The 23,002-nt window shown below is 37.4% G+C and overlaps 2 protein-coding genes across 16 annotated transcripts; one reads left to right on the forward strand and one right to left on the reverse strand.

The window, feature by feature from the left end:
* The first annotated feature begins 434 nt into the window (after positions 1-434).
* LOC116257334 (uncharacterized) lies at positions 435-7,855 on the forward strand. Of its 2 annotated transcripts, XM_031633957.2 has the most exons (5): positions 435-453; positions 534-583; positions 6,273-6,354; positions 6,474-6,554; positions 7,423-7,855. In XM_031633957.2, the coding sequence occupies exons 2-5, from the start codon at positions 556-558 to the stop codon at positions 7,472-7,474; spliced, it is 243 nt and encodes an 80-aa protein (XP_031489817.1). In that variant the 5' UTR covers positions 435-453; positions 534-555; the 3' UTR covers positions 7,475-7,855. The 2 variants fall into 2 exon arrangements, with proteins under 2 accessions (XP_031489817.1, XP_031489816.1); XM_031633956.1 differs by lacking the exon at positions 435-453 and having other exon boundaries at positions 473-583.
* Positions 7,856-8,272: 417 nt separating this feature from the next.
* Positions 8,273-14,319, reverse strand: LOC116257498 (ATP-dependent 6-phosphofructokinase 3-like). Of its 14 annotated transcripts, none has more exons than XM_050078704.1 (10): positions 12,254-14,319; positions 11,379-11,765; positions 9,934-10,002; positions 9,707-9,830; positions 9,503-9,551; positions 9,369-9,409; positions 9,081-9,268; positions 8,934-8,979; positions 8,699-8,853; positions 8,273-8,585 (listed from the first exon to the last, which is right to left on the reverse strand). In XM_050078704.1, exons 5-10 carry the CDS (start codon positions 9,517-9,519, stop codon positions 8,379-8,381), a joined length of 654 nt encoding a protein of 217 aa, XP_049934661.1. In that variant the 5' UTR covers positions 9,520-9,551; positions 9,707-9,830; positions 9,934-10,002; positions 11,379-11,765; positions 12,254-14,319; the 3' UTR covers positions 8,273-8,378. The 14 variants fall into 14 exon arrangements, with proteins under 14 accessions (XP_049934661.1, XP_049934663.1, XP_031490170.1 ...); XM_050078706.1 differs by having other exon boundaries at positions 9,503-9,578; XM_031634310.2 differs by lacking the exon at positions 9,503-9,551 and adding an exon at positions 11,220-11,263.
* Positions 14,320-23,002: the final 8,683 nt, after the last annotated feature.

Below are 23,002 nucleotides of genomic sequence, written 5' to 3' on the forward strand. Positions count from 1 at the left end.
TTGAATACCATAAATGCCTGTTGGCAGTACCTCTGAGGCATTTCCTCATGACAATAGCGTGTCAAGTGTTGGTCCAAATAGGCAAAATGGAAACTGTTGACTTACAGTGCATAAAGGGTAATCTGTAGCTTCATTTGCATGGAGGGTAACCTGTTTGACCTGTGTCCCTTACAATGCACATGCGGTGCATAAATTGCTATTGAGGGTTCTATATATGACTGCTCAAAATTGTTTTGTGGATGAATAAATTATCATGGTTCATAGATCTTCACCACTGTAAGTTCTATTAATAGAATATTTTACCTTCTCAGCTTGGGGTATTTGAAATGTCCCAGTCTGGTCTTCAAGCTGCTTCAAATCCCAAGTGAGAATAATTGTAATGCAGAAGTTTTTAGCAGGCTTAGCCATCTCTGTTATTATTATGGATCTCGGATCTTTCTCCTGGAGGTGCAGGTATTCTCTGACATGCCTCTCAATGTGCTGGTTCAAATTTTCGTTTATACATTTTCACAGGAGTGAATTTCATGATACAGTTCTTTTCTGTGATTGAACATCATGATGTCCGGATGGTTCTGCTCTTTGGGTAGCTACTTCACTATATGCCCTTTTTCGTGGTTATGAAGAGGTTTGATTTCTGTTCTATATTTGATCATGTGCATGGATCTTACATACATCCTATTTGTTCCATTTGCATATGCAATGCATCTTTTTTTCTTCTCAAATAACGATAGATTAGCACTGCAAATGTGGATTTTTTTTTCTACTCAATTGCAAATGCAGATGTTTCTTTTTCCTCTAGTCAGATCATTTGTGGTACCTATAGTTATGAGCTGCTGTCTGGTAGGCCTCTGACCTGCATTAGTAACTGTCTCTGATGAGAATATGTAGAACATATAGGCCTGATGAGAACAGGCCTCTGACAGGACTGTTCCACAGAGAGAGAGAGAGAGAGAGAGGAGAGAGAGAGAGGAGAGAGAGGGAGAGAGAAGCATAAGGAGGAGGGAGTGACTCATGGAAGGAGTAGGGGCTAAAGTGGTTAGGTTCAAAGCAAGAGGAGAATGTTATGGTTGACCCGGGCCAGGTTGGTTCTGCTGCTTCTGCACTGCTTACCCATAGGCCATAACTGGCCTCCTCTATTCAAATTGTTGTGGTCAGATAGGCATGTCTTAAGTCTTAACCTGTGCAAAGTGTATCTCTGCCTCAAATAATCTGCTGACTGTTTTGTTTGGTAAATGTGCTTCATCGGGTCCACATTCCTTCTCCTTTTTTGTTATTTTTCTGAGCTGCTCTAACTCCTTATATCAGATATGCTGTGAGACATGGCTTAAAGCTTGGTGTAGGCTGCTTGGACCTAAACGCCTAAATAAAAATATTTAGCTTAAACCCATAAGTCTGTAACATATCAAGCATGATGGTGTTTGCAATATTTCTAGTATAGTATGTGGTATTGTAGTGTTTTATTATGAAATCCTTGTGTGAGTAGAGCTAGGGGCTCTTATTTCACCAAATTGTTCCTTTATGTGCTTTTGTTACAACTTACAGTCTTACACTACACACAGAAGAAGCTTAATTAGCAGAAGGTTCATTGGAAATCAGTTTATCAATTCAAGAAATGGAGTTTCGTCAAAAGACAACCTGTTGCTTGGCCAATCAATATTTATACTCTATAGTGACTATACATTACTTTGAGGGAAAAAAATCTAATGACAAGGAATCACTGAAAATTATCTAAAATACGATGTTTTTGTTTTAAGTCACATGAGTACATGTGATCTTACCACCTACCCATGTCGATATGTGAATAAGGAACACAAGTACGTTGGTACGGCTGTATAGGCTGTATTTTAAAACAAAAAAAATATTTTTTGATACTTAATTTTTTCTTTAATTTTGATTTTTCCCTTCTTTTTTATTTTTCTTCCATCAAGATTCTATATTTTCTTCTCATTTTCATTAAGTTTGAGAATTTTTGTGGATTGACCTGACACCCTTCCTCAGGGCAATGGGAAGCTCGTCATTTTCTTTTTCAACCTCATCTTGAGTCTTCAAGGTAGGACTTGGTTCATCCAGGGAAGGAATGGCATTGGGATTGGAATTAGACCTCGCACCACAAGTCACCTCCTCTGTCCGAGCACCTCGTTAGAGTAGACCTGTCCAAACAAACGAAGGCCTTCCTTCTCAGTCCCGGTGTTACACCCTTTCTCCTTCTCAGGCATATCAACAACTGTGAGAGGTTTTGAACATCCTTTCTCCCTTTCATACCCATAATCAACTGTGATAGGTTCTTCTTTCTTGTAATCCAAGAAGTCTGTAAATTGAATCTCTTGACTCTGAGAATACTCTTCCCTAACCACAGACTTCTCACCCTGAAGAGTATTCTCACAAAAGTAAGATGCACCTTCCAAAAAGTTAACATCCCTTGTAACATAAACTTGACCAGTAGTAGGATCAAGACATCTATACCCTTTTTGAGTGGAAGAATACCCAACAAACACACCCTTGATAGACCGGGGGTCAAGTTTCTTAACATTTGGACTGTGATCATGAATAAAACACACACAACCAAACACACGAGGGGGGAGAAGAAAAGGTTGACGACTTCCCGGAAGTAAGGAATGAGGAGTCCGACCATTCAGTACACGACTGGGCATGCGGTTGATGAGGTACCACTAGTAAGAACTGCATCACCCCAATAGTGTTTGGGAAGATTTCTCTGAAACAAAAGGGCTCTCGTGACATTAAGGAGCTGGCGGTTCTTCCTCTCAGCCACCCCGTTCTGAGGGGGGAGTATAACTACAGGACGTCTCATGAACAATCTCCCTTTTCGAAGGAAATTCTCAACTGACTGACACATATACTCACGGGCATTATAAGATCGAAAAGTTTTAACATTTCCACCATATTGAGTTTGCACAAGAAGAATGAATGTCTCTATGATTTAAGGTACCTCACTGCGATCTTTTAACAAGTACACAAAGGTGGTCCTAGAGAAGTCATCAATAAAAGTAATAAAATATTGAAACCCTTGACGGGTATGAATTCTCAAAGGCCCCACACTTCAAGTGAACCAAGGAAAAACTTCATTAACACAACTAGTAGAAATAGGGTACGAAGCCCTCACATGTTTGGCAAACTGACATACATCACAAGAAATCAAAGGCAAATTTAAGTGGAAACAAATCGAAAAACAACTGTTTTAAAATCCCAAAAGGTAAATGCCCAAGGCGTTCATGCCAATACAAAAAGATGAAGACAATCTTCTCTTCTCTTTTCTGTCTTGCTGATCGCTGTCATAAGAGCCGTGGCCACGCGTATGAGAAGACATATAAGCCATCAGACGCCAAACCAATCCCAATCCTCTTCCCTATCACCAAGTCCTGCAAAACCAACGATTTATAGAGAAAATGAGTTCACAATTCAGCTCTTTAGTAAGTTTACTAACTGATAAGAGATTTAAGGGAAGCTGAGGGACATGTAATGCTCCTCGCACATGAAATTTGTCAAACAAGGACAGACTCCCTTCTCCAGCCACAAAGGAAGAGGAACCATCTGCGAGGGATAACTCGTTCCCTTCAGAAGCCAACTTATACTCATGAAACAATTTAGGGTTACTGTCATGTGGTGAGTAGCACCACTGTCAACAATCCATTCTCCCAAGTAGGAGTTACCTTTATCCCTACAATGGCAAGAGCATGATTAGCCTTCGATATGTTCGGCAGACATTCGACCAATAGCTGTTCACGAAGCTGTTCAGCAGAAATGGAGGCCTTGCATCCACTAGACTTGGTATCCTCCGACACAGCATCTTCCCACTAGAAGATCTCGCCTGTTACCCATTTTTCTGGATGAAGATCCCAACGGAAATCCACAGTATGGCCAGTCTTCTTGCAATGAGTGCATCTACGAAGAGGTTTGGGAGCACTACCCAGACCATGACTAACAAGTGCAGATCTCTCATTATAAGGTATGTGATCCTCTTCCCCCAGGGGAACAAGTCTTCTCTGTTCTTCAGCCTCAACATGGGAGTAGACATCTTCGATACTGAAGGATTCTTCAGAGTTAAGAATCTGACTCCTGATATTTTCAAATTCATCATTTAGCCCTATAAGAACAGGAATATCCTATTCTCCCATTCTTTTGCAACGTACTGCATCTGGTTGTCATGACAGTGCCAAGTAGCCTCGGAATGGTAGTCAAGATCCTCCCATTTGATTTTAGAGCTGCATAGAAATCTGCGACCGAGAGATCCCCTTGCCTGAGAGCATACACATCCTTCATCAGTTGATACACACGAACCTTCCTCTTCTTCTGGCCATACATTTGTTCCAACATGATCCACATATCTCTCGCAGTCTTCTTACGAAGAATGAGAGATTGAATATCAGACGAGACTGAATTAACAATCCAAGTTTTCACTTGGTTGTCCTCAAGAAACCAAGTATCCAAGCTATATACTGTTCGTGCAGTTCAACCTTACTCCCATTCACATATGCAATACGGCCTCGACCAGCTATTCCCATGGTGATGGCGGCAGCCCACTTAAGATAATTTTCCTAGTAAGGCGAACGGTAGTGACCTGAAGGGAATACTCTCGGTTCTATAAGCCACAGCTTCATTCTAACAGTGTTGACGGTCGACGAGGAAGAGGCTGCCATAATTGCAGACCTGCCTTACAAAGGGGCAAAAAGAACAGCAGACGGCAAACATGGACAGCAAAAGGGAACAAACGGGCCAAAAACATGAACTCCACCACAGCAGAACCAGGGGCTGAACAGAAACAACCTGCCGTGCGATGGAGTAACTGGGCGAGGCAGCTGGTGGCAGCAGCGTTTCCAGGCGATGCAGTCAGGTGGTGGCGGCAGGAACAGAGCACGGAGTGGCGACGTTAGGCGCTGGCAGAGGCGACAGCGCGGTCTCGGGCATGCTCTTCGAAGGGCGAAGAGAAAAAAATCTCGGGCGCAGAAGGTGCACCGTCGGGCACAGCAGCCTTCGCCTGAGTCCACCAAAACTTCACAGCGGCAAGCAGGACAGAAAGAGAGAGTCACCAGAATAGAGAGACCCGAAACTCCAGACGGCGTCGAGTGCGTCGCCAAAACTCCAATAGTGCGAGTGCATCGCTGAAGAGACGCCGGAACTCCACGATGTCAGGCGATGACCAACGTCGGGCAGCGAACAGTAACAGCACGTGATTGGAACCGTCGGGCGATGGGCAATGAACAGTACCAGCACAAGTCCTCCTCTCACACGGCCACAACAGAAACAAAAACGCGAATCAGTCACGCCGAACTTCACGACTCTGATACCATGTAGGAACACGAGGATCAAGAACAAAGGAATACGATGAACACGATGTAACGTGGAAAAACCCTCAGCAAGAGGAAAAAAAAACCATGGACGAGGAGGAACTGGCGCCCACTAGCAACCAGACTCTCTCTCTCTTAAGATTTCATTAACAACTCAAAATTAGGGTTACAACCTTAAGAAGGCCCAACAAGGCTACACGATGGATCGGGTATGGATCCAGACCCGGTCCTGAAACCCATTTAACATGCTTCAACAGTACTGTTAAAATTTAGAAACAGCAAACTACTTGAAATTCAATGTTGTTGTGCTACTCCTTTTTCTTGCTTAATGTGCTAATCTCATTATTCAAGAAGATAAACGATGTTGACAGCTCCGTGTGAGACATATCTTCTGACAGTAATAGCCTGCAGATATTGACTTCCATGGGTTTTCTAGGAGCAAACTTCCTTTGAGGCCTGAAACTTGCTGTACAATCAGCTTTACCTGTTAAAGCTTGTCCAATGGCTTGTCTGAATACTGTTAAAGTGATGCTCTAATGAAGCTTGCTTTTACCTCTCCTTGACCATACTTGATTTTAGGCTAGACCATTGGTTCCACAGATCCTAACCAGTTTTGGAAACTTAAAATGTCTTTTAAGTCAAAACTCCACTAGTAGATGGAACTGTGTCTTTCAAGTCAGAACTGTACTAGTGATGGAACTCATTAATTCAAAGTTGATTTGGGTGTCCACAAAAGCTCATCATTAGACGACCCTTTTGAGCTTTTCTGTGCGGGTGGAAGGACTCTTCTAAGTTATTTGGTTCAGATTCTCAGAATAGTTATAAAAGCTCTGGGACCAAATTGCAATAAAATGTTTTTAATTATGTTCTAATTCTTTCTATCAATTAATTTGTGCATTCTCTTTAAAGAAATTTGATTATTCATGCCATGAAGAATATGTGCCAACTTCGTGAAATTTCTTTTCATAGGCCATTTTTTGAATGTTGTTAGCGGTATGAAGTTGACAGAGACAGCTGGGGATCTTGCAATTGCAGCTGCTATTTGCAGTAGGTATGTATTTCTTGATCATCTTGTTACGAGCAAAACTCTTGTTACTCTTTCCATGGATGGCACTGAATTCTGATCGAATGATTATTTTCTCATACTGTTTTCTGGAAATGTGCTGATAGCTTTTTGGAGTTTCTAATACCTAAGAATGTAGCTTTTATCGGAGAAGTGGAGAAGTTGGTCTTGGTGGCGAGCTTCGAACGGTATGTGTTTAGAAAATTGTGTACATTATAATTGCATCCTTTTTCTTTTTGTCATTTAAATGACAATGAAAAATGGTTTTCATTTTAACATACATAACATGTTACCCTTAAAAACATTATTAAAAATATTTCAAACATTGTTTAAGATTATGATTGAGAATGTTGAATAGCACTGTGTTGACATGTACTGTGCGGACAGCAACCTCCTCCATCTGTTCTCTAGAAAGGTTTTACGATCAAAGTTTTTGGATGTTCACTATTCTGTATCAATCTGTTCTTTTCGGATGATATCATCTGACAATCACTATAGGAATACCTTGATAACATCAATGAACTTGGCCAAGGGAATCTGTTCATAGTAAAGAGATTTCTAACGCATGGCTACCATGCCAATCCTAACCTGTTTGCCCCTCTTTTTGTGCTTAAGATATGAGGTGCACTCTTAACAGTTAACATTGAACACATGTCCACGGTCCTTAGCCTTCTGATTGGTTCCAGCTATCTTTTGATGCTTGGCATCATGACTTAGTAGATTGCATACATTACTTCAACGTTGAAAATATCAATGCATCTCATTTATATCTAAAATGCTGATTTTTTGTAAAATCCTTTCAAGTGTTTGAGCTGTTTGTCCATTTATTACTTTCTCTAGTTCTTTTGTTTTTTAGAAATTAACGTGAATTTTATGTGAGCAATCGACTAGATCTCTTGCTTGTATTTGCTTCAGCTTTTCTGAGGTCTGCATGTAGATTTAACCTCTCATACTTGCAGTGCACGGCTAAGTGTGCTGTGCTTGGATGATGTCATGTTTTAAGTTAGCCAAATATTCATGCTACTTGATAATGCAAGGACAATTTGGATATTTCAGGTTGCAAGAATGGATAAGAGGCTTAACGAACTTATTAAGTTGCGCAATTTAAGAAGTGCGTTATTCCAAAAGTGGCAGAGAAGTCGTTCAAAGCCATTGACAAAGTGCGTTATTCCAAAAGTGGCAGAGAAGTCGTTCAAAGCCATTGACACAAGCGGGATAACCACAGTGACTTGTGGCAATCTGAAAGAGGTTCTGAACAAAGTATTTCGGACAGATTAAGTCCTCCTTTGCACAACTTCCCTCGACGCCTTTGGTGCAGTGTTGTACATAACAACTAAGGTTGCAAATGGGCCAATGTTATGAAAGGGCTTCACCATTTGCTTTATTTTGGTGCGATGTTCATAAAATTTATGGATACAAATGGATCGGATGTTATGGAGGAGCCTCACCATTTACCATTTATTAAATGAATTCAACCATTCTTACTGTACTTGGCCGATCCATATTCAACCCAGTTTCTTCCGTACACTGTACCATACTAAGTGGTTAATTAGAGTTTCCATCCTGCACTCGATAGCTTTCTTCTGAATGAACGGACTAATACAGACACAGTTTGCTTCCCATTGATCGTAACTTTTTTTTTTTTTAACATTCTGCAAAATATGAGAAACTGCCAAATATCTGTAATTTTGAGTTGCCATGAGAGACGCGATCACCGATATCTGAAATGGATTAAAGTTCAATCAGCGGGCAAACGAAAACTGGCTCCCATTGGCTCACGATCTTTGTAATGATAATCATTAAAAGGCTGCAACTTTAATACGTTTCCATGAATGTTAGCTGGTACTTCAAGTTCAAGCTAAAACGTGCTGGGACTCCTACGATTTGCAAAGGAGTTTTCACAAAGTAAGACACTTTAATGAAATTATTTTATAAAATATCTCAATTAACATAATTGAGAGCTCGCGGGAGCTAGGTTGGTTCGCAAAACAATCGAAATCTCTTGATCCGAATTATGACGTCGCCGAGAAATTGCCGTCCTCACTCAAGGCCTTCCCGTCTTCCAAGAACATTTGTAGATCTTGAATGCTCGACTCTCCCTTACTCTTGGCTTCTTCAATGTCCTCTGGGCTGAGGAAGGTAGGTTGGTTCGCAGAGGAAAGCAACCTCGCCCACATACGGTCAGTTATACAGACTTGATTCTGCTTCTCAGTCACACGCTGCAAGATCAGGACAATAAAAGCCAGAAATGAGATTCGAATAAATTTCAAACCGAAAAGGAAATTTGACACATTAGACAAACATGGTGTTTTTCAGTCACGGAGGAACTTACGTAGATAGGTATATAAGCATGCCTGCCGTTAACAGGACCGACAGTGAAGCCCAAGTATCCAGCCATGGCGCCATGGACAGCACTATGAACGAGAAGCGTGCAATAGACGTTGTCTGAAGCATTGCTAGGAATGGCACGAATCATGTATGTGGGATCTGCAGACAAATTCCATCGTTCAAATTTAGTCTTCTAGATCAATCTTTTGTTTGCATCCAAAGTTGCTTTACTCACATACCTATGTATGTGAGGTTCATTACAATCTTTTCCTTGGCAAAGTGGTCCTGCAATTCAAAGGAAGACGAGTTTTTTATGGACCTCAAAGACTATTCAACATTGTCACTTACAAGCACTCTGCGTAGGCCTTATCCTCCAGTTGTAATACCTTGATCTTGTGAGAAAGCCACAGCCCAACGTCAAGAAGGACCTTGTTTCCCGAAGCATCCTTGTGTTCCATGTCGCGCAAGTGCTCCTCAATAAGATTCTGCCCACCACCTTCTGCTATAACAATAACCATATGACCATTCTCTCTGAGTCTGTGCTCTATGAATTCGAAGAGTCCTCCCCCCGGCCCTTCCAAATAGAATCGCAAGAGGAGTTTGTCAACAACCAGGCAACATTCGACAGGTGCATAAGACACAAGACTTATTAGGTTAAGAAATTTAAAGCATACCACATCTCTGCCAGCCAACGTAGAGTACATAGCAATAAATCCTGCAGCATCAAATGTATGACGGAATTAATAATCAGATATTGAAATTCATTTCATGAATTGAACCCACTTCAAAAGAGGGGTTGCATTCTTACGGAGAGAATTCAGACATCTCAAAGAAGGCTCCAACTTCCTATTCGACAGCTACAAAACAATTTGATCTTAGAAAAACTGCACCAAAAGGCCCGGTGGAGTTGCGGCAGTGAGGTGAATTATGAACCTCTTAGAGTTCAAGTTGTATGAACTACACCGCACTTCAATTCAAAGAAAACCTTAACATGAATAAACCAACAGCATACCAGCCCATCAGCTTGACAAGGCCCACACCATTTTCACCACTTTCAGCTTCAGACATGCGCTGCGCTAATAGCCCTTTGAGCCTCTTCAACTGCAGTATCAGAAACCAAATGATTTGTCGACAACCTGAAACAAAGGACACACAAGAGCCATGTAGCATAAGGATCTACTTGGCTGATATCTCCAATGGAATAAAGAGTGCTTCAATGCCAAGTTGCAAGCATATTACCGCAATCTCATTATCAATAGTCTTTGGAATTCCGACAACTGAAACTTTAAGACCATGCCTTTCAATCTCCTGCAGGGAAGAAAGTCCAGAAGTTTAATATTCATGTTACCATAATGCGGTGCAATAAACTACGGTGACTCCATGACCAAGCAACATGAAAAGATAAGTGCAGCGACAAGAGGTTTTATTCCAAACGATGAATTTAGGTTAGAAAGGAAAATACCTGCAGGTATCATGACAACTTGCCCTATCTTATTGTAAATTAGTAGTTATAGTTTATACATGGCATGAGGTTTCATAGTATATTTTATCTTTTCATATGCCAACAACTGAAATACTGCACCTTTTCTTGGACTACCATTAGGTGGAAAAATATGCATTCATATAGCACAATCACCAAGACATCTATTGCACTCTTCAAAAACAAGAACGAATAGGTGGCAGCAAATTTCTGAAAAATTTTCTCCACATGCAAATGGGAAGATTAGTTGGTGACATGAAACGAACGTCTCGCATTTGCAAGAGATACTAATCAAACGTTCAACATAGGCAGGAAGAAGCGAAATGATATACACAAACTAGATTAAAATATTCAACATAAATACACCATGCAACGTAGATAGCTTCTTGTTATCTACATGAGAAAGGAACTTATGAACAAGACCTCATCTATTCAATGTTTAACCAAGCTAACAGGCCTTCAGTAAACAAGCCAGATTATAAAGTTCCAGGAGCATGCAAAGACTTTCTTCATCCAAACAGCATACAAGAACAAAAAAAAACCCAAACCACAAATGCAACCTAAATCAAGATATTTTGCTCTTTTCTTCATCTTAAGAAAGAAAAAAGCTCACAATTGTGAGACATCAAAAAAATTATCTTGATCACAAGGATGCAGCAATCCATTTGGGGTTTGGCAATTGTAATAGAGATAAAAATATCAGTTCCATATAAAGAGATACAAAGCTAGAAACAGAATCACATCAGTTTGACACAAGCTCCAACCACTTGGACATCTGTAATTGGGTCAACACTAAATAATCACAGGTCATTCTTTTATATTAGATCATCTAACCACTTGGACCTGGGAGATTGTCCATTCAGCTATAAAATAGGGTACAAGTCATATTCAGCTATAAAATAGCCTACAAGTCATGGAAATATGTTGCATGTCATAGGCCAACTAATTTTTTCATTCTCTACTCTCTATTCAACCTTGAAAATTTCAGCAATCAAAAGTTCTCTTTGGCCAATTCTTCAGGGAAAGAAAAAATGAGTTTATTTACATGGAAGATTCCGTGCCCAAAGTGGAGCAAGACCCCTGTAGAAGCTGCAGTTACAAAGGCATTTAGCAATTAGAATCAAAGAGATGAACTCAAAGTCTGAAACCATCTTTAGATATACACAAATAACTTCGAGCAATGAACAAAGAAGCTCCTCCTTACCCTGGCAGGCCTTCAGCTGCATACAATTTTGGAAAGCCATCAACCAATCCTTTAGCATAGTTAGGTTGAGTTTGCACACGAATTTTGACTTCCTCAAAAGGACAGAGGGCAACATCTGCAATCACTGCTCAACATCTGCAATCACTTGAGCAGATGCACTGCTCAAAAAATAAATCCAAGTTCTCTGCCTCCCAGCGACATTTAGCCCAAACGCATCAGCATACGTCTTCTTGAAGTATTCATAAAGGCCAAACTTACAACCTCCTTGTGCAAGGCACCATATCCATATAACTTCCCAGCCCAACCTCTCCAAAGTCCTACAACCCCTTGCTCCTTCCATAATACACTAAAATCAGAAAAAATGCTATTGTATTTTGCTGGTTTCACCTACAAAGAAAAATATCACAAAATGAAACACGTTTCAAGCAAAATTCTCTTTCTTTGCTTTATGATTATTTTATGAGTTCACATATATATATATTTTTTTAAGCTGAACTGTTCTTCTGGGGGCGTTTGATGGCTGGAAATATGGAAACGGAAAAAAAATTCCAGAAATAAATTTCTGGAATTGAGGAATAAGAAATAAAATTCCGTATTTTCAAAACCAGCTTGTGTTTGTTAAGTTGGAAATATTTTTCTGGAAAGAAATTTCTTCGTTTGATGGAAATGGTGGAAATGATGAGGAAACACAGGGAAAAGGGTAGTTAAGGCTCAAGATAAGCATTTACACATCGCATCAAATCTCTCTCTGTAAACAAGCTCAAGACACCTCCACATTTTTTTTCTGGAAACGAGTATGGCAAAAGATTAAAACGAATATGGAAATCAAAAGCGTGCTGTTCAACATAAATAAAGCCCCAGGTTTTGTCTAATACCTCCAGTGGCATCAGCGCTGTGGCCTGTGGGGATCACTGTGTACAGAGAAGAGGGAACATAAGAAAAGGGGAAGAAGGGAAGAAACAGCAAGAAGAAGAAGAAGAAGAAGAAGAAGAGAACACCATAATTTGTACACAACATTTGCAACAGAGGAAGAAAGCAGAGAACATCATTTGTAGTGCAAAATTTGTGAAATCCAGGCATTCTCACAGCCCATCAATCCTGCACTTCCTCCACCATAAACCGATCACATCCAAATCAACAAACAAAATTCAGGCATTCTCAAAGAAAGTAGATAAAAAAAACTATGTTGATCATAGAACACAAATAGCCGACCACCGAATCCAGAAAATCAAAAAATCCCCAATTTTCATGACAAACAGCCCGTTCGCAAAGAGAAACCCTAGAAATATCTACCGGATCGACCTCACCACCGAATAAATTTTTAGAGAAAAAAAAAACAAAAAAACGTTTTCTCAACCGTCCTCCTCGGCAGAGAAAGAGGAAAACGATCGACTGTCGACCGATCCATGCCAATTCACGCAAAGAAGAGAACTACAGGAGAAGGAGACAGAGGCGAAACATGAACGAAATACCTTGCTTGGATGCCCTAGCCTCCGAAAAAGGGAGGTGATTTTCTCTACTTGCTCTACATCATCTTCTTCGCCTCCACATTAGTCATTGCTTTCCTCCTAACAAAGTGGCTGTCTGATTAGCCCCTTTATTCTTCTTATTTGTTTCCCATTTTTGGACCCTCCCTGAACCTGGTCTACCATCCATCCCTTCAGCATAGATGTCCTCCGGTGAGAAGCGTGTCCTGGCCATGACCGACCCACAGAGGGCGAGAGGCTTTCGTGTGCAGGCAGGAGGGAGGCGACCAAGGAAGGCAGCAGCGGCAGGAGGGAGCGATGAGCGTGCCCTAACGGGCAAAAAAAAATTTCCAGAAAGTTTCCACCTCTCGCGGTGGAAACATTTTTTTGGAAAAAAATTTCAAAATTTCAAAATATTTCCGGTTTATCAAACGCGGAATTTTTTTTTGTTACTGTTAAAACCGAAATCGAAAATTTTTTTCTCGAAAAATGTTTCCACGCGAGAGGTGAAAACATGTTTTTGGAAATTTTTTTTTGCCCGTTTTGGGAATACTTTGTGCAAAGCCATATTGCAATTTTGCATTTCAATCGCAACTTTGAAAAGCATTAGTGCCAAAGGTGGATTGCAGAGCGTCCTCCATGGTGTTTTCGGATACAATAACTGCACACACTATAGCCCCGAAAGATGAACCAGCTAACTGAGTGTTCTCCTGCAGCCATAACCCTAGTTGAGACAAGATCGGATTATGGAGGGGGAAGAAAAAAAAAGAAAGAAAGAAGTTCATTATTTAATCGAAGCAAGCACTTCCGAGAACTTATGCAGAATTTGTTCTCAACAAATCTTCCGACCACGAAATCCATCAGCACTCAATTTGTCGAAGACCCGAAAGAAATTCAGACCTACGAAGATAAAACTAGGCGGAATTCCCATTTACAATGGGTGCTTTTCCTTGAAAACGGCTAAAATTTTGACGTTCTCACCAAAGTATCAAATTGCTAGGCAATCAGAAAAGCACACGGTTGGGTCTAAGCATGAGTCAGAACACAGAGAATCACGGCATCAAGATCACAGATATAATCCAATTGCAGTTGCACACGACAAAAGCAACACAGATCGATAAACTCTTTCCCTCTTCATTACCCGAATGTACCCCTTCTCCAGGACAATCTGCACGACACCGAGATGGTAAGGAAACAAAAGCCCCGCAGGGAGAAGCTGAAGCCAGGGCTCGTAATCTTCGACCGCTCCCTCTCCGCTTCGACGTCCTTCTCCCTCTGCTCCCAGAAGACGGCGGACTCCGCCTCACCGACGATCATGGCAGCCACACCAACTCGATCGCCCTCCTCGGAACTCACCAGGACGGAACCTCCGCCCGAACGCCGCGTCCTCAGGAGCGAGGACGTGAGGCCCATGAAGAAATCGCCAGTAGCGACGACGAACGACCGACTGGGCAACCTAGTCACGTGCCTTCTCCTGCACCGTGGCGAATAATCTGAGGGCTTCTTGGTAAGGGTATTTAACGGGTCGGGCCGGGCCGGGCCCGGATTAAAATAATATTATTTTTAATTTTAAAATTAAAATATATTAATGATAAATATATAATATTAAAATTAAAAAATTAAAAAAATATTTTAATTTTTAACGGGCCGGGCCGGGTCAGCCCCAGCCCGACATATCAGGCCCGGACCCGGCCCCCGTTAACAGTTTTTCCCGGGCCCGGTTCCGAGGCGGGCCGGGTACCCGGCGGTGGCCCAGCCCGGTGCCCACCCTTACTTCTTGGTAGTCGGCAGAAGGAGGGAGTGTCGGCGAAAGGCGCCTTGGAAGCTTCGAGTTGAAGAAATCTCGTCGCTTGGTCACATTCTCCTTCTGTTTTGTGTTCTCTATTTTATCATTGTGGAGGAACGGCGTGTGTAATTTGTATTGTAGAGATCCAGGGGAAAACTTGAACGAGGATGAAATGGCTCCAGTTATATGGACCCGGAACGAAGTTTACGTCCATAAAATTGGTGTTAATTTCATAAATGGGTCATACATTTTCGAAAATGTTGTGAGCGCTTACTTTTTTTTCTAAAATCAAGGTAACTTTTATACATCATGAAGATATTGGGATGGACAGCTATGTCTCGCTCTCTTCCAGTGGTGTAGGCACATTATTGCCCATACCAGCCTCTTAAAAGTTTTTTATTTTTAAATAGAAATATTAAATATATATTCTTAGATATATATAAGTGATCTACAAGATTTAAGTTATATATATATATATATATATATATATATTTGTGTATATACAGTATATTTGTGAACGCCGATCGATTTGTCGGAGGAAGAAAACGGAAGAAAAAGAAAGAAGAAAAATGAAAGGAGGTAAGAAAGTCCGATGGAGGGAGAGAAAAAGTGTTCGCTCTGTGTTAAGCGTCTCCATAAGCTGATTATTAAACCATTTCTCGCAACACGTTGTGACAGAGGTGCAAATGATGATTATTAGACTGTTTCACGACACGTTGTAACAAAGGTGAAAGTGAGTTGTTATACCACTTCGCACAACACATTGTGACATAGGTGAAAATGATGACATGTGAACAACACTTTCGATGATATTTTGAAGTTCAAACCATTGTTCCATATAATTGCGGAATTTTAAAAAATAAAAAGAAAAATGTGCAAAATTTGTTTTGATACTGAAAATATATTCGTGGGGTTGTTATTGCATTTTGTTCATGTTTTCTTGTTTTCTCCTTTTTTACTTGCATGTCATCATGAATTCAAATTTAAAATTAGAAAAGGTTTTTTATCATCATTTTAATCATCGTCAAAACATTATTTGGATCATTTTATCTTGTTTCAGTGTTTTTTTATTAATTTTTATCATTTATTTTACTTTTACCGAATTTCAATTTTTATTTTTCCAAATAAAAATAAATTCTACGAAAGATATCATAAACAACTCCTTAGCACTTGGTGCCCACCATCACACACCAATCTGTAATTTGTAAACCAAATTCCATCGCGATCTTGAAAACCACCATAATTCCATCGGCCCAAGCCACAATACATATTTTGCATGTAGATGAAACCTCTTTTCAATAATATGTCATAATATGCGATACAGCTAGCCGCCATACTTTCACAGCACTAGAAACATGGTTTACATATAAACAAAAAAATATGCAAAATTATCAGTTGTCTTTTATAAACAATACATATATTTCACTATAATATCCTACAACGTATGTTCTACTGCCTCAAGGCTTACTCCCGCCTCATTGCTTTTAACAATATTGATCTAAGTTGTTCCTTGTTGCACACATTAAAATTGTCTCACACACACACACCTGCTTATGAAGATATGCACGTGATGTCGCACTGCACCCATATAATGCATTTCTCCTTCATTGTCCGAAGATTGAACCAAATTTAATGGTGCCATGCACTTTATAGGGATTAGTGTTATTGGTGCTTTAAATATGCTATATATTCCTTCTCGACTGGATAGATGTTTCTCCATGAACTTCGATGACACGACCAGTGCACCACGGAAAGCGAATTTGATCCCATAGCGCTTCGCCTTGTTTTCTACAGGCAAGCATTCGCAAGCAAGTGGTTGTTATAAATGTACCTTAAGCTACGGTTTTCAGTGACACAATATATATATATATATATAGATAGATAGATAGATAAGATTTTGAGCAGTCCAAATGCAATGATATGACTGGATTGTGAGGCTTGCTTAGACTTGGTGGAATCCCCCTACTTACATGAAACTATATATATTTTGTTCCAAAGCAAATTGTGTTCCCCCTTATAAAGGAAGAAAAAAAAAAGAGTTGTGGCTATAGTGGATAATCTCATTTTAAAACTTAGGTTTTGTACCTAGCTTCAAATTAAAATTCAATTTTTGCAAGAATACCCTTTGATTTTGACTTCAAACAATCTCTCTCTTGAGTGTGTTCGATTTGACTTGAGCTCATTGGGGTTTTGACCTAGTGGTCTAATTTTAAATTATACTGAGTTATAGATTTTTCCATCTATAAATTCAATAATCAAACTTAACTTACAAAGATTTAAAAGCCATTGTGTTAAATTAAATTGGAAAGGACTTTTTTGTCCAAAATTTGATTGAAAATGGGATTGACTTGATCAAAACCCTCGAATCTATATTGTTCAATTGCATACTTGGCTCAGACAATTTATGAGTTCAATTACATAATTGATTTGTATAAAACCCTAATTTAGAATTTTATTGATTGAATTGGACTGAGAATGGCAATTTTGTTCCAAAATTGAATTGACTGTATGGTTTGACCATGATCGGCATCCCATTTATGTTTTAACTTCCACAAATTTGACAAGTCTAATAGCATTTGATACTCAAAAACTTTTAATTATGTTTTAACTATGTTAAATTTTGAAATGAGCTTCAACTGAGCCTAGTCAAGGCATTGTTGGTTCAGTCAAGGATTAATTATGTCCTGTAACTGGATTGGTCAATGGGTACAAACCTGGCCTGTTTGACTGGGTTCATGTTTGACACAAACTAGTAGATGGGGCAGCACATCACAGTGAGCCTGGTTCAAACCCACTTGAAATTAAGTGGGTTTGAGACATGCTCATTATGACGTGTAAATGAGGTCAATGCATGCTGGGCTCTTTAAAGCATGTCTGCTCTTGATTAGTCAAATCTTCCCATTTTTCATGTTAGTTTTGCTTTCTTATTTTTTTAGATTTTTCAATTATTTTAATCTCTTAGGTCAAAAGGAACCCTTTTTAATGAAAGTAGGGGCGCCCCCCACCCTGCCTTGGGTGGGCCACCCTTGCCCATGTAGGCCAGCTGGGGCCTACATGTGAGTTCCACCTGCCAGATCATAAATTTGAATTTCAATTTCAAATGACAATTGTCATTGGTTTTGAGTTAGAACCTTCATTTTCATAGTTTATGCACCTTAAGGTCTAAGGCTCACTGGTCATGATTTTTCAATAGAATGATGCACATTTGCAAAGCCGTTTGCAACTTCAGTCAATTGTATATAGGTGAAAGGAGAATTCGGTTTTGGGTGGATATGAACACCCCCCCCCCCTCCCCCCATTTCTCTCACCTAAAGAAAGATCCATGTTTGATTACTCTGCCCAATTATCATTGAAGGATGTTTATTGAACCACTAAGTCATTCCATACATATGTAACAACAAGTTAAGCATATTCAATTAAATATAAGTGGTCAAATGAATCACTTAATCTCCCAATTAAATATAAGTGATCAAATATATGTAAACAAGTGAAAAACATTAGATTAACTATAATGGATCAAATGAGTTACTTGAATCTCATTCATTTTCATACAAACTTGTGATTTCAATTCACCAAATCTATCAATATAGATGTGACAACAAAGTAAGCACACTCAATTAAGCATGCGTGATCATATGAATCACTTAAATCTCACTCATATTGATACAAACTTGTAATTTCAATCTCCTAGATCGTTCAATATAGATGTAACAGCAAGTTAAACTCGTTGGACAAATTACAACGGATCGAAGTAATGCATTGATCCCATTTATATCCATATAAACTTGTGATTTTAATCATTTAAATCATTCACTATAGGTGTAATAACAAATGAAACACATTAGATTAACTATAAGAGATCAAATGAATAAATTGGATCTCATTCATTTTCATACAAACTTGTGATTTCAATCCCTAAATCATTCGATATGAATGTGATAACAAGTTAAGCACATTTAATTAATTATGCGTGATCAAATGAATCACTTAAATCTTACTTGCATTGACACAAACTTGTGATTTCAATCCTTTAAATCGTTCACTATAAATGCGACAAGTTCAACTCATTGAACTAACTACAAGGGATAAAAGTAATGCATTGATCTCATTTGTCTCCATACGAACTTGGGATTTCGATCAATGAAATCCTTCATTATAGATGTAATAACAAGCGAAACACATTAGGTTAACTATATGGCAAAAGATGAATCACTCGAATCTCATTCATTTTTTTACAAAGTTGTGATTTCAATGTACTAATTCATTCAATATGGATATAACAACAAGTTAGGCACATTCAATTAAGTATGCGTAATCAAATGAATAACTTAAACACCACTCACTATAGATGTAACTATAAACTAATGTGTAGATCTCATTTATATCCATATAAACTTCTGATTTTAATAATCTAAATCATTCATTATAGATATAATAACAAGTGAAATACATTAGATAAACTATAACATATTAAATGAATTACTTGAATCTAATTTATTTTCATACAAACTTATGCTTTCAATCCACTAAATCATTCAATATGGATGTAACAACAAGTCAAGCACACTTAATTACAAATGTGTGATCAAATGAATCACTTAAATAATTAATATTGGTACAAACTTGTGATTTCAATTCTTTAGTTCGTTCACTATAAATGTAACGTTAAGTTCAATTTATTGGACTAACAGTAAGGGATCAAAGTAATGCATAGATCTCATTTGTATCCATATAAACTTGTGATTTCAATAATTTAAAATCGTTCAATATAAATGTAATAACAAGTGAAACACATTAGGTTAATTATAAGACACCAAATGAATCACTCGAATCTCATTCATTTTCATACAAACTTATGATTTCAATTTACTAAATCGATCAATATGGATGTGACAACAATTTAAGTACATTCAATTAAGTATGTGTGATCATATGAATCACCTAAATCGCACTAGTATTGATACGAACTTGTGATTTCAATCTTTTAGATCGTTCACTATAGATGTAACAACAAATTCATTTCATCGGACTAACTACACATGTTCAAAGTAATGCATAGATCTCATTTGTATACATATGAACTTGTGATTTCAATCATTCATTATAGATATAATAACAAGTGAAATACATTAGATTAATTAAAAGGAACCAACTGAATGACTTGACTCTCATTCATTTCCAAACGAATTTCTTATTCTAAACCACTAAGTCATTCCATACGTATGTAACAATAAGTTAAACACATTCAATTAAATATAAGTGATCAAATGAATCACTTAATCTCTAAATTTAATATAAGTGAGCAAATATATGTAATCACAAGTGAAAAACATTAGATTAACTATAATGGATCAAATGGATTACTTGAATCTCTTTCATTTTCACACAAACTTGTGACTTCCATTGACTAAATCGACCAATATGGATGTAACAAGAAGTTAAGCACACTCAATTAAGCATGTGTGATCATATGAATCACTTAAATCCCACTCGTATTAATACAAACTTGTAATTTCAATCTCTTAGATCATTCACTATAGATGCTACAACAAAGTTCAACTCATTGGATAAACTATAAAGGATCAAAGTAATGCAGAGATCCCATTTATATCCATATAAACTTGTGATTTTAATCATTTAAGTCATTCATTGTACACATAATAACAAATGAAACACATTAGATTAAATATAAGAGATCAAATGAATAAAATGAATCTCATTTATTTTCATACGAACTTGTGATTTCAATCTCTAAATCATTCAATATGGATGTGACAACAAGTTAAGCACATTTAATTAATTATGCATGATGAAAGGAATCACTTAAATCTTACTCGCATTGATACGAACTAGTGATTTCAATCCTTTAAATCGTTCACTATAAATGTGACAAGTTCAACTCATTGGACTAACTACAAGGGATAAAAGTAACACATTAATCACATTTGTCTCCATATGAACTTGTGATTTCGATCATTGAAATCTTTCATTATAGATGTAATAATAAACGAAACACATTAGGTTAACTATAGGGGAAAAGATGAATCACTCGAATCTCATTCAATTTCCTACAAAGTTGTGATTTCAATACAGTAATTCATTCAATATGAATGTAACAACAAGTTAGGTACATTCAATTAAGTATGCGTAATCAAATGAATAACTTAACTTGTTGTTACATCTATAACGAATGATTTGAATGATTGAAATCACAAGTTCATATGGATACAAATTGGATTTATGCATTACTTTGAACGCGTGTAGTTAGTCCGATGAGTTGAATTTGTTGTAACAAGTATAGTGAATGATGTAAAGGATTGAAATCACAAGTTCGTACAAATACAAGTGAGATTTAAGTGATTCATATGATAACGCATACTTAATTGAATGTGTTTAACTTGTAGTCATGTCTATATTAAAAGATTTAGCAGATTGAAATCACAAGTTTGTATGAAAATGAATGAGATTCGAGTCATTCATTTGGTGTCTTATAGTTAACTTAATGTGTTTATCTTGTTATTACATTTATAATGAACGATTTAAATGATTGAAATCACAAGTTCATATGAGTACAAATGGGATCTACGCATTAGTTTGATCCCTTGTAATTAGTCTAATGAGTTGGACTTGTAGTTACATCTATAATGAACGATCTAAGAGATTGATATGACAAGCTCGTATCAATATGAATGAGATTTAATTGATTCATTTGATGACACATATTTAATTGAATGTGCTTAACTTGTTGTTACATCTACATTCAATGATTTAGTGGATAGAAATCACAAGTTTGTATGAATGTAACAATAAGTCAAGCACATTCAATTAAATATGTGTGATCAAAAGAATCACTTAAATCCCACTCATGTTGATAGGAACATGTGATTTCGATCCCTTAAACCCTTCAATGTAGATGTAGCAAGAAGTTAAACTCATTGGATTAAATACAAGAGATCAAACAAATGCATTGATTCCATTTGTATCCATATAAACTTGTGATTTCAACGATTCAAATCATTCATTATGATTGTAATAATAAGTGAAACATATTATTTTCACAATAAGGCATCAAATGAATGACTTTAATATCATTCATTTTTATACAAAGTTGTGGTTTCAATCTACTAAATCGTTCAATATGGATGTAATAACAAATTGAGCACATTCAATTAAGTGTGTGTGATCAAATGAATCAATTTGATCCCACTTTTATTAATACAAACCTGCGATTTTAATCCCTTAGATCATTCATTATATATGTAACAACAAGTTCAACTGTTTGGATTAACTACAAGGGATCAAACTAATGTAAGTTAAGCACATTGAATTAAATATGTGTGATCAAAAGAATCACTTAAATTCCACTCGTAATGATAGGAACCTATGATTTTCATTCCTTAAATCGTTCACTATAGATGTAACAAGAAGTTAAACTCGTTGGATTATTTAAAAGAGATCAAACAAATTGTGATTTCAATAATTTAAATCATTCATTATCAGTGTAACAACAAGTGAGACACATTAGATTAAATATAAGTGAGCAAATGAATAACTTGATTCTCATTCATTTTCTTTTAAGCTTGTGATTTCAGTATACTAAATGAATCAATATGGATGTAACAACAAGTTAGGCACATTCAATTAAATGTTCATCATCAAAAGCATCTCTTAAACCAACTCGCATTGATAGGAACTTGTAATTTCATATCTTAAACTGTTCCCTATGTATGTAACAAGAAGTTAAGCTCATTGTATTAGATACAAGGGATTAAACAAATGCATTGGTCTCATTTCCATCCATATAAACTAGTGATTTTAATAATGATTATAGACATTGTAACAAGTAAAACATATTAGATTAACTACAAATGATCATATGAACGAGTTGAATCTGATTGATTTTCGTACAAACATGTGATTTCAATCCACTAAATCATTGAATGTGAAATAAATAGGAAGTTAACCACATTCAATTGAATATGTGTGCTCAAATGAATCAATTAAATCCCTCTCATATTGGTACGAACTTGTGATTTCAATGTTTTAGATCGTTCATTAGAAATATAACTACATGTTCAACTTATTGGATTAACTACAATGGATAAAACTAATCCATAGATCCAATTTGTATCTATAAGAACTTGTGATTGCAATCATTTAAATCATTCGTTATATATGTAATAACAAGTGAAACAAATTATGTTTACTGTGATTGCAATCATTTAAATCATTCGTTATATATGAATCTCGTTCTTTTTCATTAAAACTTGTGATTTCAATCCACTAAATCATTCAATATGAATTAACGACATGTGAAGCATATTCAATTTAATATGCGTGATCAAATGAATCAATTAAATCCCACTATTATT

Source organism: Nymphaea colorata, chromosome 7, assembly GCF_008831285.2.
Source record: "Nymphaea colorata isolate Beijing-Zhang1983 chromosome 7, ASM883128v2, whole genome shotgun sequence".
NCBI classification, from domain to species: domain Eukaryota; kingdom Viridiplantae; phylum Streptophyta; class Magnoliopsida; order Nymphaeales; family Nymphaeaceae; genus Nymphaea; species Nymphaea colorata.